Here is an 11987-nt window from a genome sequence, read left to right as displayed (position 1 = left end):
GTTGGATAATTTGGCAATTAGAAGAGATTTCTGAATAGAATTTTCAGATTTTAGAAATAAAAATTTATGTTGAAAAATTTAGTTATCTTTCATTTAAAATCTAACAATACCAAATTTAAATTGACTAATAATAATTTTAAATATTAAATAGGAAAAATCTCATTTAAAGCTAACTGAAATAGAAAATTTTGGTGCCTAGATTATATAAATTTTACTCCATTGGAGTGTTTATCACTCACGTGTGTGTATTGGACAAAACTGAATGCCGTACTGTACAAATATAATTTAGGATTAAAAATTGTTAAAATTCCAATAAAAGAGAAAAAGTCATTAATAATTTAAGGTAAAATACATTTATCTTTCTATTTTCTTTTAAATTTTTTATATTCTTGATCATTTTTGTTCTAGTTATGATATATGATCAATTTATAATTTTTTTACATTTTATATAGGAATAATAAAAACGGCTCCTTAAGAGATAAAGTTGTTAATTATATCAACAATACTCTTCTTTTAGAATTTACGGATCTGTTTTACCACAACAAATATATAAATATCATGTTAACTATATGATCATCGCTTAATCACACACAAACACACACACAAGGTATGAAGAACAAACTTATTTGTACTATTATATCTTCTACTACTTGAAAATAAAAAAATCTTCATTGTCTATAAATATATATATATATATATATATATTATGTCAAGTATATGATAAATACATACTCAGAATATTAATTGCTATATCATTTTGATATAAAATTTATACAAACTATATACATATGACTGTATATTGCATGTATAACAAATTGAATGGACAATTCAGATTAAATATCATGGTCTATATATTTACTAATGATTAATCAATAATTTACTAATGCATAGTTTGAGCAAATGGATAGCACAGAGAAATAACGGCCAACAGCAAAATCCTGATTCTATGATATTCAGTCCCTTAATAAAGATACAATAATTGCATTAATGAAAAAACAAAGAAAGAAAGAAAGATACAATAACTGCCTATTGAAAGCCTACGGAAAATCAAGCAAAAAAAATGTAAACCACGAAAAACATCCTTGGAAAAACAATTAAAACCCAAAAAAAAAAAAAAAAAACTGTTCAAAGGAAACAATATGGTGGAACTAAGCACAGGCAGGTGCGTTCAAGTAACTGAGACGAGCAAATACAAAGGAATCAGCCGCCACAGTGATGGGAGAAGAAGGATTCACAAGCACTGGTTTAATGGCAGGAATATCATGAGACTTTGTCAATCTCAAAGCTTTTCCATTCAACGAAACGATGTCGCTTTGAATGTTCCCATCTTTAGGTGTCAAATGGTACTCCTCTCTCTTCTTCAAATCTGAACTTTGGTCTGGGTATAGATTCATGTCTGGCTTAACAGTCACATTGAAGGAAGTTGAATTCGACATGTTTATCAGTAGTAAAGTCACACCGGCCTGCGAGTATCCAGAAATGTATGAATTTTTATTACTGGGATTTTAGATTCAAACGACAAAAAAGTGTTATTTATTGTTTCTGGAAATCAATAAATGAATGAATGAATGGAGCTTACGTTGTTCTTGGAACAATGAGCATATGTACGCAGATATGGAGATCCTTCATGGTGTACAGAGAGAACTTTTGATCCCATAAGCTTATGCCATAACAAGGCACTGTCATTGAGAAAGAAATTAATTAATCACATCACTTAAGGAAAAGAACTTTTTATAAACAAGCTTGAATTAGAAGTCATACCCATAATAATCTGGGTTAGGGATGAAAGATGTAGTGTTAAGTAGACCATAGTTTCCTCCAATCAGTGTCTGTCTGCAATAAACCCTGTGGTTGAATGTCGAAGTCATGCCTAGTTGATCCAAGTACCTATTTGATCATTAAGAAAAGTTAGAACATTCTTGAAATTTGTTCAAGAAAGGATCTAAAATTGCATAAGAAAATAATTAATAAGGGGTGTCACTGCACCAGAAGCCATTGGCAAAAGTATGTGACACGTCTTTGCCTCCACTATTATAGGCTCCACCAGATTCACCAACCCATGGTTGAGCCCATGGTGTATACTCCTTCACTGCGGTTGATATATCCTTAAATGTTTGAGCAACCTGGCTTAAGAAATATGGGTCTTGGATCTTGTTAATCAAGGTCTTATCCACACCTGCATTTATAGTCAAGGTTTGTCAAACATTTTGTCATGAACACCACATGTTCGTGGAATTGCCCGACAAATAGAGAAACAAGCCAACCATAACTAAATCATGACTCAAATCTTTTTACATTGATCACAAAAGTGAATGTAGAAATTGCATTTGGATATATAGCAATTAAAATAGAATAAAATTTGTGCACTTACCAGCACCAAGGTTATAAATATGGTGGGTGACTCCATCAAGAACACCAGGTCCAGTATGTTCCAAGAAGGTATTGAACCATTCCTTATCATAGAAACCAGCAGGACCTAGCACCTTTGGTCTTGTTTGGGGATCAGGATATAAAGCATTCACTAGTTTTCTGAGTTTAGTGATATCTTTTGCATACTGAACACCTTCGATTCTTGCAGAAACTCCAGTACCACACAACTCATTTCCTGATGATGATTTAATTAAAGCCCATTATTGCTAATGCATTAAAACTAATTATCACAAATATAGTCAATCAAAAACATACACCTTCAGTCAAAACACATAAATGAACATGATATAGAGTTACCTAATTCATAAGAATCAATCTTGTACCCTTTCAAGGCAGTATAAGCCATGAGACTGGCAGCATTGCTTGAGTCCCAGTCTCCTTCCCAAAGAGGAGTGCCCTCCTGGGACTCTTCCTGAGACTTCTTCTTCCCAGTCAGCTCATTTAATCCAAATGTGAGTTTTACTCTAACATATATTAGTCATAATAAAATGATAAGTCATAAATTATATATGTATGACTTGTCTCACATAAAATCATGGATATATATATATATATAGAGAGAGAGAGAGAGACAGAGAGAGATGTACATACTTAGTAGTTTTGACAAAGTGATTGATTTGGTCCCAACGGGTACGATTGAGGCAACCATGGCTGAAACCGAACAAGCCATCCTTATCCTTTGTCATTTGGGGACATTTTTTCATGCCCCCAAATCGGTACACAATTTGATCTTGGACTGATCCTCCTAGTCTTATTCTCAGGGGATTAAATGCTGCCAAAATAATAATAAAATTATTAATCTAATTCTGATATGATTACGAGATTAAGTTTATATTTTTTTTTTCTCTGTTTCTTTTTAAATTTTAGAAGTAGATAGTGATCAGGGAGGGAGGGAAACACATCTTTCAAGTAAATTTCCTACATTCAAATGAGACATGCCATTTAAATAAAGCACACCACATACCATGGGTTTATCTGTCCCTAACTTTTTTTTGAAAAAAAATAGGAACAAATTAAAATGATGAGATCTAAATCCAAATTCTGAGCAGTTTGTAGTAGAAAATAATTATTTTATTTTATATGTGAAACCAGTGAGATTTTTTTTAAAAAAAAAAAATCCCCCGGGGGGGGGGGTGAAAAGAATCCTGAAAGAGTTTTTCTTCGTCTCCGCTATCATTATTTTCAACTTGAGTGTATTAGAATGATAAAATTACAAATAATAAAAAATGATTAAATACTTACCCTTTACTGCATTTAATAGAATCTTGTTTTTCAAATCCTGCAAAGCCAAGGAACACACCATTATAAGCTCTCTTTTTTTTTTTCTAAAATGAATAGAATTATATTAGTAGAAGATGAAGATCAATAGCCAATAACTAGTACGATTAGGTTCAGTATAACCAGAATAGTTTATGAACAAAACTTCAGATTTGCATTCTATTGATGAATACCAAAATCATCTAATAAACACAGTCATAACAAAAATCTAAATATAATTAATATCAATAAAAAAAATAAAGACCTGAATATAAAACTTGTACATATAAACATAAATTAATTACCAGATTGAACATGCCTGCTCGTGCCCAAGGGCACTGATTATAATCACATTTATCAGAAGGCCACCAATCTAAAGTTGCACAAATGAAATTTTCATCTGTGGTGGCTATTGAAGTCACCACCTTCACATTGAGATCCACATCTTCAGAATGAGATACGGAAACGAGTGAAAGTAAAGAAACAAAAATGCATAAGAAAGCAATAAGCTTTGCTTCCATGACGGCAAATAATAATGAAGGTAAACAATTAGACTTTGACAGAAGAAAGAATTGACTCGTCTTGTATTTATAAGAGTTAGGTAGTGGAAGAAGTTTTCTCACATTAATTCCTAATATATGATTAAGATAAGATTAACTTTAGAGATTTTGGATAGTGAAAGATTTAGGCAATCTTTAATAATGACTATTAAAGATAAATCATAGAAGTAGCCAAACAAATAAATAAATCAAAATATATCCCGCAGTTTCCTTTTATCTGCTTTTTTCCCTTGTGAAAATTATTAATGAATATAACGAAATAAGCTGGAGGAGAAGATATGAATGTCTAAATGGCAACCACAAAATATATATATATATATATATATAAAGCAATCATATTTCTATTATGAAATGTTTAAAAGATAAAATTTTATCCCTCAAGATTTAAATATTAAAATATATTGTCTAGGTTTCTTTTCCACAAAATTTAAAAATAATAATTTAAACATATATAGATTTTCTCTTATCTCTTTATCATCAATTTGTTTTTGACAACACATATTTTAATCCATTATCTTCAACTATTTGAATTTTCATTCATCTATTTAGGAGTTTTTTTTACTTTCATACCTGATTAAGATTAAATTCTGAGATACTTTGATATATTCAAGAAATTTAGGAAATTATTGATCACTATTAAATAAAACTTATAAATCAGGGAATATAACATGCTTTCCTTTTATCAAGCTTTTGCATATGAAAAATATGAATGAATATAACAAAATATGGTATGGACAAAGATGAATGCATGATAATAAATGAAATACTAAATGATCGATATTTAGAATGAAAATTTTTTATTTTTATTTATATATTTTAATTATGTTTTAATTTTCTTTATTGTTATTTTTTCAATTTTTGAGTTCTATAATGTGCCTTTTTCAAGTTAGCAAATATGTTTTCATTTATTTATCCTTTCGTTGGCTTTTTTATTCGTTTCTAAAATAATTAAATTCACATTTACTTAAAAAAATTATATAATAATATCATTTATTATTAATGTCAAATTTAAAACAATTTATATTATCTCATATTGTTATTTTATTTTATGTCATATAGTTAAAATATCAAAATTTTGCAACATTTTTCTGCACAATTAGTAATTAAATGTTTTACTTATCAGTCTAAATTTTTACGTACATTTTTAAGGTTTTGCATCAGGTATGGTAAAATACCAGAAAATTAATCTTAAATCATTCTCCTCAGATCTTTGATTTTTAGAATTTCAAAATTTGCAAAATTTCAAAATATTAAAAAAAATTTATTAATTAGACTCAATAATTAATAATTAAAACTTATTTTAAATTGTACAGAAAATTTCTTATCGTTCATTTGGGTAATTTTACATCGGTAAAATTCAGTCATTATCGATGAGACTTATATGCTAGTTATGTTATCAATATACATATATATATATATATATATATAAATGTATGCATTTTATTATGCGTCCTATTTTTAAAATATTATTATTAAACTATAACTTGATATAAAAATAAAATACATACCCAAGTATCTATATGTTTTACGTTGTGACTGTTGATCCACAGATGACGGATTGCCTTTAGGAATTACTCTTTAGGATCCTAAATGCCTTTAATTAACTCATTTAAATATTAGATTAAATTAGATTAAATAAATCAGATAAGTTGGTTGTTTATTCAAAAAGTATTTTGCATTTCTTAAAATATACCTTTTAAATTAGAAAAATATCCTAATCAATTATATTTATACGTATTAAGAGGGATAGTTTAGCAAATAAATGACAAATGACAGAATTAAAGGAGATTCATATTTTATATTTATGATCAAAACAAACTTGTACATTTCCGATTGGAGGAAAATATTTTGCCTAAGGCCAACCTCCCTTTTTTTTTCCGTGGAAACTGATCAATACATGTTTAACAATAAATGGTTAACAACAGGAGATGTCCTCATTCATCATCTTCTTTTTAACAAAAACTTTTGCATCTTTGGTTGTGTTCCAGCTTATTAGGATTAGATTCTTCCAAGAAAAAAATAAGGAGGAAAGAATATTATCAAACAAAATTCAAAAATGATACTTTTAACTATTTTAAAAAGTTTTTCCTCTTAATATTCTCTCCTCTTTACCTTTTTTTCCCCCTCATCCCAAAGAAGCCTACATGTTTACTTTAAAAAAGGCAAAAAAAAAAAAAATGATCTACATCCTCATCCAAGTAAAATAAATGGCACATATTATCGTCACCACCCAATTTCACTTATGCATGAAAGTCATATGAGAATATGACACCATTGTTTCCACAAGTTTAAAGAAGTCGTAAGATTGATCATGTGTTATTAATAGGAATTAGATCTAAGGAAAGGGACTAATCCTTTACAGTATGACAAATCAAGGCTAGAACTCCCACTAAAAGAGATGTCCACATTTAGTATGATATTGCCAATGTAAGATGCACGCCTTATGATAAATTCATGGTGTACACAAGCCCTAATTGCATATTACAAGAATGTGCAGGAAATTATGTCTTGTAAGAGTTTTATAACAAATTGCACTATTTTTAAGTCATACTTACCTCAAACCTTATGTAATATACAAAGGATACCATATAGTTAATTAAATAATTCAAAAATAAAACTTTCTTCATACATCTAGTTAATTATAATAATTTTTTAAAAAAAACTTATTTTAGGCTGAAAGTGTGCCTGAGCCCCACTTGATGAGAGTCATATAAAAGAAGGCTTACCAGGAATTCCACAAAACCTATGGTAATGAAATATTATTCATCATGAATTATGAAACAATTGACTGGGAGCTCTTATTCAATCAAACTCTTAACATAACAAAACCTAACAAAACCTAAGAATGTATGGCCTTTAGCTCTTAACAAGCACATTGTCAACCTAGCCATGATGATGCACTACCCAATGCAGCAGCAATTTTAGCTTGTTCAGTTGCCTTTCTAAGATATATCCTATATTTCTGCAACACAAAATGACAGTTAGCTAAAGTCAAACAAACATTAAACATTGAAAACATTCAACAGCTTGTTCTCATTTAATCTAAGAGCAAGCACGATTAAATCGTGACGTTATGTTCCATCAAAATGAAAGAAAGTAGAACTTATACCTCTAGATGGCATGCCACATTTTCACTTGTAAGCCCTTCAACACTCATTGGTTCAAGAATTTTCCCAGGAGCAGCCTCTGCAGTAACAGGTAAATGCACGTTAAGCTAGCAAGCATAATAAATCATTATAGATATCAAACTTTTTTACTTTAATTTCTAAGTGCCAGGTTACATAAACTCGCTTTCATATCCCAGTTGAAAAACTGCAGCAACAAATTTCTTGTGCAACTCAACTGACCAGGAAAGTGATAAACTACCTAATGCAGCAGCAATTTTAGCTTGTTCAGTTGCCTTTTTAAGATAGACCCTATATTTCTGCAACACAAAATGACAGTGAGCTTAAGTCAGACAAACATCAGGCATTGAATACATTTAACAAGTTGTTCTCATTTTATCTAAAAGCAAGCACGACTTAGGGTGTGTTTGGATGAAATCAAACCGTGGTTTGGAAAAGTGATTCTGGAGAATAGATTCTGGGAAGAATAGATTCGGGAAAGAATAGATTTTATGAAAAAGTGATTTTGAGAAATGAAAGTGTTTGGATAGTTGTTATCAGAAGCACTTTTTATATATACAAATTACTAAAAAAAAGACGTAAGTTAATATGATAATTACAGAAAAAATAGATTTTATGATATATTTTAATTTGAAGGAATAAAATTGTTAATAATATATTTTTTATTAACATAATTAATAATACATAAGATAATATAATTAATAAATAATTAATATGTATATATTTATAAAATATAAGATTAAATATGTTTATAAAAAAATATGTTTATAAAAAAATAACAAGATACATATCCTATAGGCTCTCACACTCTCCCTTTTTTTTCCAACAGCAAAAATTTTTTGCTTTTTCCAAAACCATGGTTTTGGAGCCAAAACCATGGTTTTGGTTTTTGGGTGAGTGTTTGGGTGATTTATTCCCCAAACCATGGTTTGGGGTGTCACCCAAACGCAGCCTTAATCGTGACGTTAAGTTCTATCAAAATGAAAGAAAGTAGGCCAAAGACCACTGGGCCCTTTGTGGCACTAGGTCTGGGGTTCAATCCCCAGCTCAGGCTTTGCGCCTGCCACTAAAATTCAAAAATGAATGAAAGCAAGTGGAAATTATACTTGTAGATGGCTTGCCACATTTTCACATGTAAGCCCTTCAACATTCATCAGCTCAAGAATTTTCTTGGGAATAGCCTCTGCAATAACAGGTAAATGCACCTTAAGCAAGTAAGTATAACAAATCTTTATAGATATCAAACTGTTGACTTTAATTTCTAAGTGCCAAGTTACATAACTCATTTCAAGTCTCACACTACAAAAAACAGTTGATTAGTGACGGAATTTGTGACGAAAACAAGTTTCGTCGCTAATTTTTGACGGAATTGTAACATAAATTCCGTCACTAATTTTTTTAACACATTAGCGACAAAATTTTATTAGTGATGGAATTTCTATCCGTCACTAAATTATTTGTCACAAAAGTTTTTGTTACTAATTCCGTCACTAATTCTATTCCGTCACAATTCTGTTTTTAATCCATGACTAATTTTAAATTTTATTATTTTAAATTATAATCTTACAAAAATTTATAAAATAACAATTAAGAATGTAATGATTTAAAAACATTTTTAATTATAAAATAAATTGGTATATTTGTGGAGTTGATGTCAATGAAGATATTGTCATCATTCATGTCATCATTATGTATATACTGAAAATAGAAAGACAATTTCTTGGAAAACTTGTTTATATTTTGTTAATAATAATTAAAAATTTAATAAGAATATTAATAACTTTCTTATGCAAACTGATATAAGAAGGAAATAATTTTATTATATGTACAATATATTGGAATATATAATATACGATAGAAATTCAAAACCAAAAAATAAATTTATATAACGCAAACTAATATTAGAGTGAATTTTGAATTTCAATTATTAAACAATAAAATTTAATATAATTAATACCCATAATATAGATTAAATTTGGTCTTCAATACAAAAACAAATAGTATATGCAAAAAATTTTAAGAAAATAAATTACATAGGATATATATACACAAGTAGAAGAATACTGTTTATCATAATCTATTCAAATCATTTAATTTTTCATATAGAATAATTTATTAGATTCTATATGAGTAGTTATTTTTTGAATAACAAGATTTTTTGACCAATTGTAAATGATTTTCTTCAAATATATAAAACACATATAGATAATATAATGTAATGTAATATAATACATATATAATTAAATTGTATACCTTATCAATGTTAATTAAAAAATAAATTTAAAAAATATTTATAAATTTTTTTTATGATTTAAAATTCAAAATTAGTGCTGTTAGAAATTAAAATTATATTAAAAATATTTTTAAAACAATAAATCATTATAAAACAAATAGTAAAACAAATATTTAAAAATTATTTTTCATTAAAATAGTTAAATTAAAATTATCATATAGTATATTTTTAGTTTTAATAATATATATGTATATATAATTATTTGTGTAAAATAATATTATATATTTAATTTTACATAATAAATTAACAGGTTCATTGCAGCTCAACTGATAAAGCCATAAGCGTGCACAAAGGAGGTTTTGAGTTTGAGAACTTACTGATGACTGGTAGGTCCATTTCAAGCCCCACTAGCTCAAGGAGCTTAAATCCATCCATGTATGGCAAATTTACATCACTAATGACTGGTTGCAGTAACTGCGAGATTAACCATAAATCAAATACAAGATAAACTCAATGGCTTCTAAACCAAACAAGTCAAGGACTCTGAAAGTAGATCCACTAACCTAAGGCCCAACAGAAACTATTTTTTTCGTTTTTAATTTAAAGGGGCAGGCACTAATGGTCCAAGGATACAAGCAATATCAAAGCCGGGACCTCCCCACTTACAAGGGAGGTTATACGTTGGGAGGTTATATACAACTAAATTACAAGGCCATTGAGAAACTTATTCAGAAAATATGGGACCCAAACTGAAAATAAAACAGTGCCGGGTCGAGCAAAAGGAGTAGTCCCTCGTAAACCAACGTTCAAATTTTTTAGGAAGAGTGCCTGTCTAATGTCTTGAATGTCTTGAACAGATTTCCGCCAAAGTCTCGAAAAAAGCAGTGCGTATTAATAGGGTGACCAAATGAGCGGATAAATTATATTTTTATACACAGCATAACTGGATGGAGAACACTAGGAGGAAAACAAAAAAGAAAACTTGTAATTAAACACTACTTATGTAGGAAAATGGGTCAGTTCCACTCTTAGTAGATTGAACCCAAACCCATTGACATTTGAAGTTCTGGTAGGAATAGTAAAACTTGTGAGTCTTTAATTGTAATTTTTGTCTTTTTATTTAATTTAAAAAAAAAAAAAGGAGAGAACGGTTGGATAACCGTGCGGAAGAGGTAGTTTTTGGTTCAAATGGAAACATGGAGTTAAAAGACAACCAAAGGATCAGTTTTTGGTTCCGGTTTCTTTTTTCTCTGGACTCCTCCCTCCGCTCTCTGTGTTCTTCATCCCCGGTACATTTGCTGAGGTATGCCCGAAGTACTACAGCTTTTATATATATATATATATATATATATATATATATATATAGGTCCATAAGAAGCAAGGAAAAGTGGAATTTACAGGATTAAAAGCGAAGAAGTTTTGAATACGAGCCCTGGTAGTCGCATTTGACAGACAGAGACTCCAACGCTTTGAGAGAAACTGGGTCGTCGTCTAGAGCCAGAATGCTGATACCCACAGGAGACTTTTTAGCGGTCCCATTGTCGTCCCCCAAATCACACCTTTGGTCCTCCAGAATCATGTTGAGAAACCCAGAAGAGATCACTTTTTCCAGAGAAGCCTTCCCCTTTAATCATTTGTTAACTGCGCATGAAATTACAATAATGCAAGTTCGAAGGTTTCCCCTCTGTTTATGTATGTCTCTCCGTCTCTCTCTCTCTCATCTCATCTTTTTCTTTTCCCCTGGTGTATCTTAATGATAGTTTTATACAGAACAGTACTTATATCAAGTTTTCTATGTCTATTATATCAAATTCTCAAATTATATTTAACAATGTGTTTTATTTCTAAAATATTATTATTTAGCACTCGTCCAGTCCTTAATACAGGACCTAATTGTTGAGTTGATCTTGAACCTAAATATAAGATTTATTTATCACATTTATTAATTTTTCCTAAATTATCCCTATTGATACTCCCCCAACCATAATTAAATAAAAAAATGAGAAAGGATATTAAAGAAGATAATTATGGTATTTTAGAAAAAATATGTCATATTTTTTATAATTAACTAATTTACCTAATTTTTTTAATCTAATCAAATTAGTTAAATAGGTCTTATATTAAGAACTGAGAGAGTAACATTTAATAATAAATCCAAAAAAAAAATATATTCATATGTGATGAGAGAACTTAACATAATAGATATGAATAAGTTGAGTAAGATTTTTCCTTTCACAAGATATCATATTTAAACTAGAAATTTCTCTCATGTGTGCATATATTAGCATATTTGATTAGATTTAAAATTCTAATAAATTGTATTATTTACTGTAACTCAAGATTTACTTTTTATAGAAGTATGTTTTTTTATTCATTCAAATA

General features: G+C 29.1%; 1 protein-coding gene across 1 annotated transcript; it reads right to left on the bottom strand.

The window, feature by feature from the left end:
• Positions 1-1148: 1148 nt before the first annotated feature.
• Positions 1149-4208, bottom strand: LOC114758736 (heparanase-like protein 1). Its single transcript, XM_028947830.1, has 9 exons — positions 3993-4208; positions 3673-3709; positions 3022-3202; positions 2728-2894; positions 2372-2605; positions 1987-2176; positions 1762-1887; positions 1580-1679; positions 1149-1463 (listed from the first exon to the last, which is right to left on the bottom strand). The coding sequence occupies exons 1-9, from the start codon at positions 4206-4208 to the stop codon at positions 1149-1151; spliced, it is 1566 nt and encodes a 521-aa protein (XP_028803663.1).
• Positions 4209-11987: the final 7779 nt, after the last annotated feature.

This window comes from Neltuma alba, unplaced genomic scaffold (genome assembly GCF_004799145.2).
Source record: "Neltuma alba isolate B1F8T4 unplaced genomic scaffold, ASM479914v2 tig00010746_pilon, whole genome shotgun sequence".
Lineage (NCBI taxonomy): Eukaryota > Viridiplantae > Streptophyta > Magnoliopsida > Fabales > Fabaceae > Neltuma > Neltuma alba.
This window is presented reverse-complemented; position numbering and strand designations above follow the sequence as displayed.

Bases quoted from the DNA above. Each gene is read 5' to 3' on its own strand.
- LOC114758736 (XM_028947830.1), bottom strand. From the start codon at position 4,208: ATGGAAGCAAAGCTTATTGCTTTCTTATGCATTTTTGTTTCTTTACTT. The intron at 1,888-1,986 runs GTGCAGTGACAC...ATGATCAAATAG, and splicing joins ACTTTTGCCAATGGCTTCTG to GTACTTGGATCAACTAGGCA. The intron at 1,464-1,579 runs GTAAGCTCCATT...GGATACTCGCAG, and splicing joins CTCATTGTTCCAAGAACAAC to GCCGGTGTGACTTTACTACT.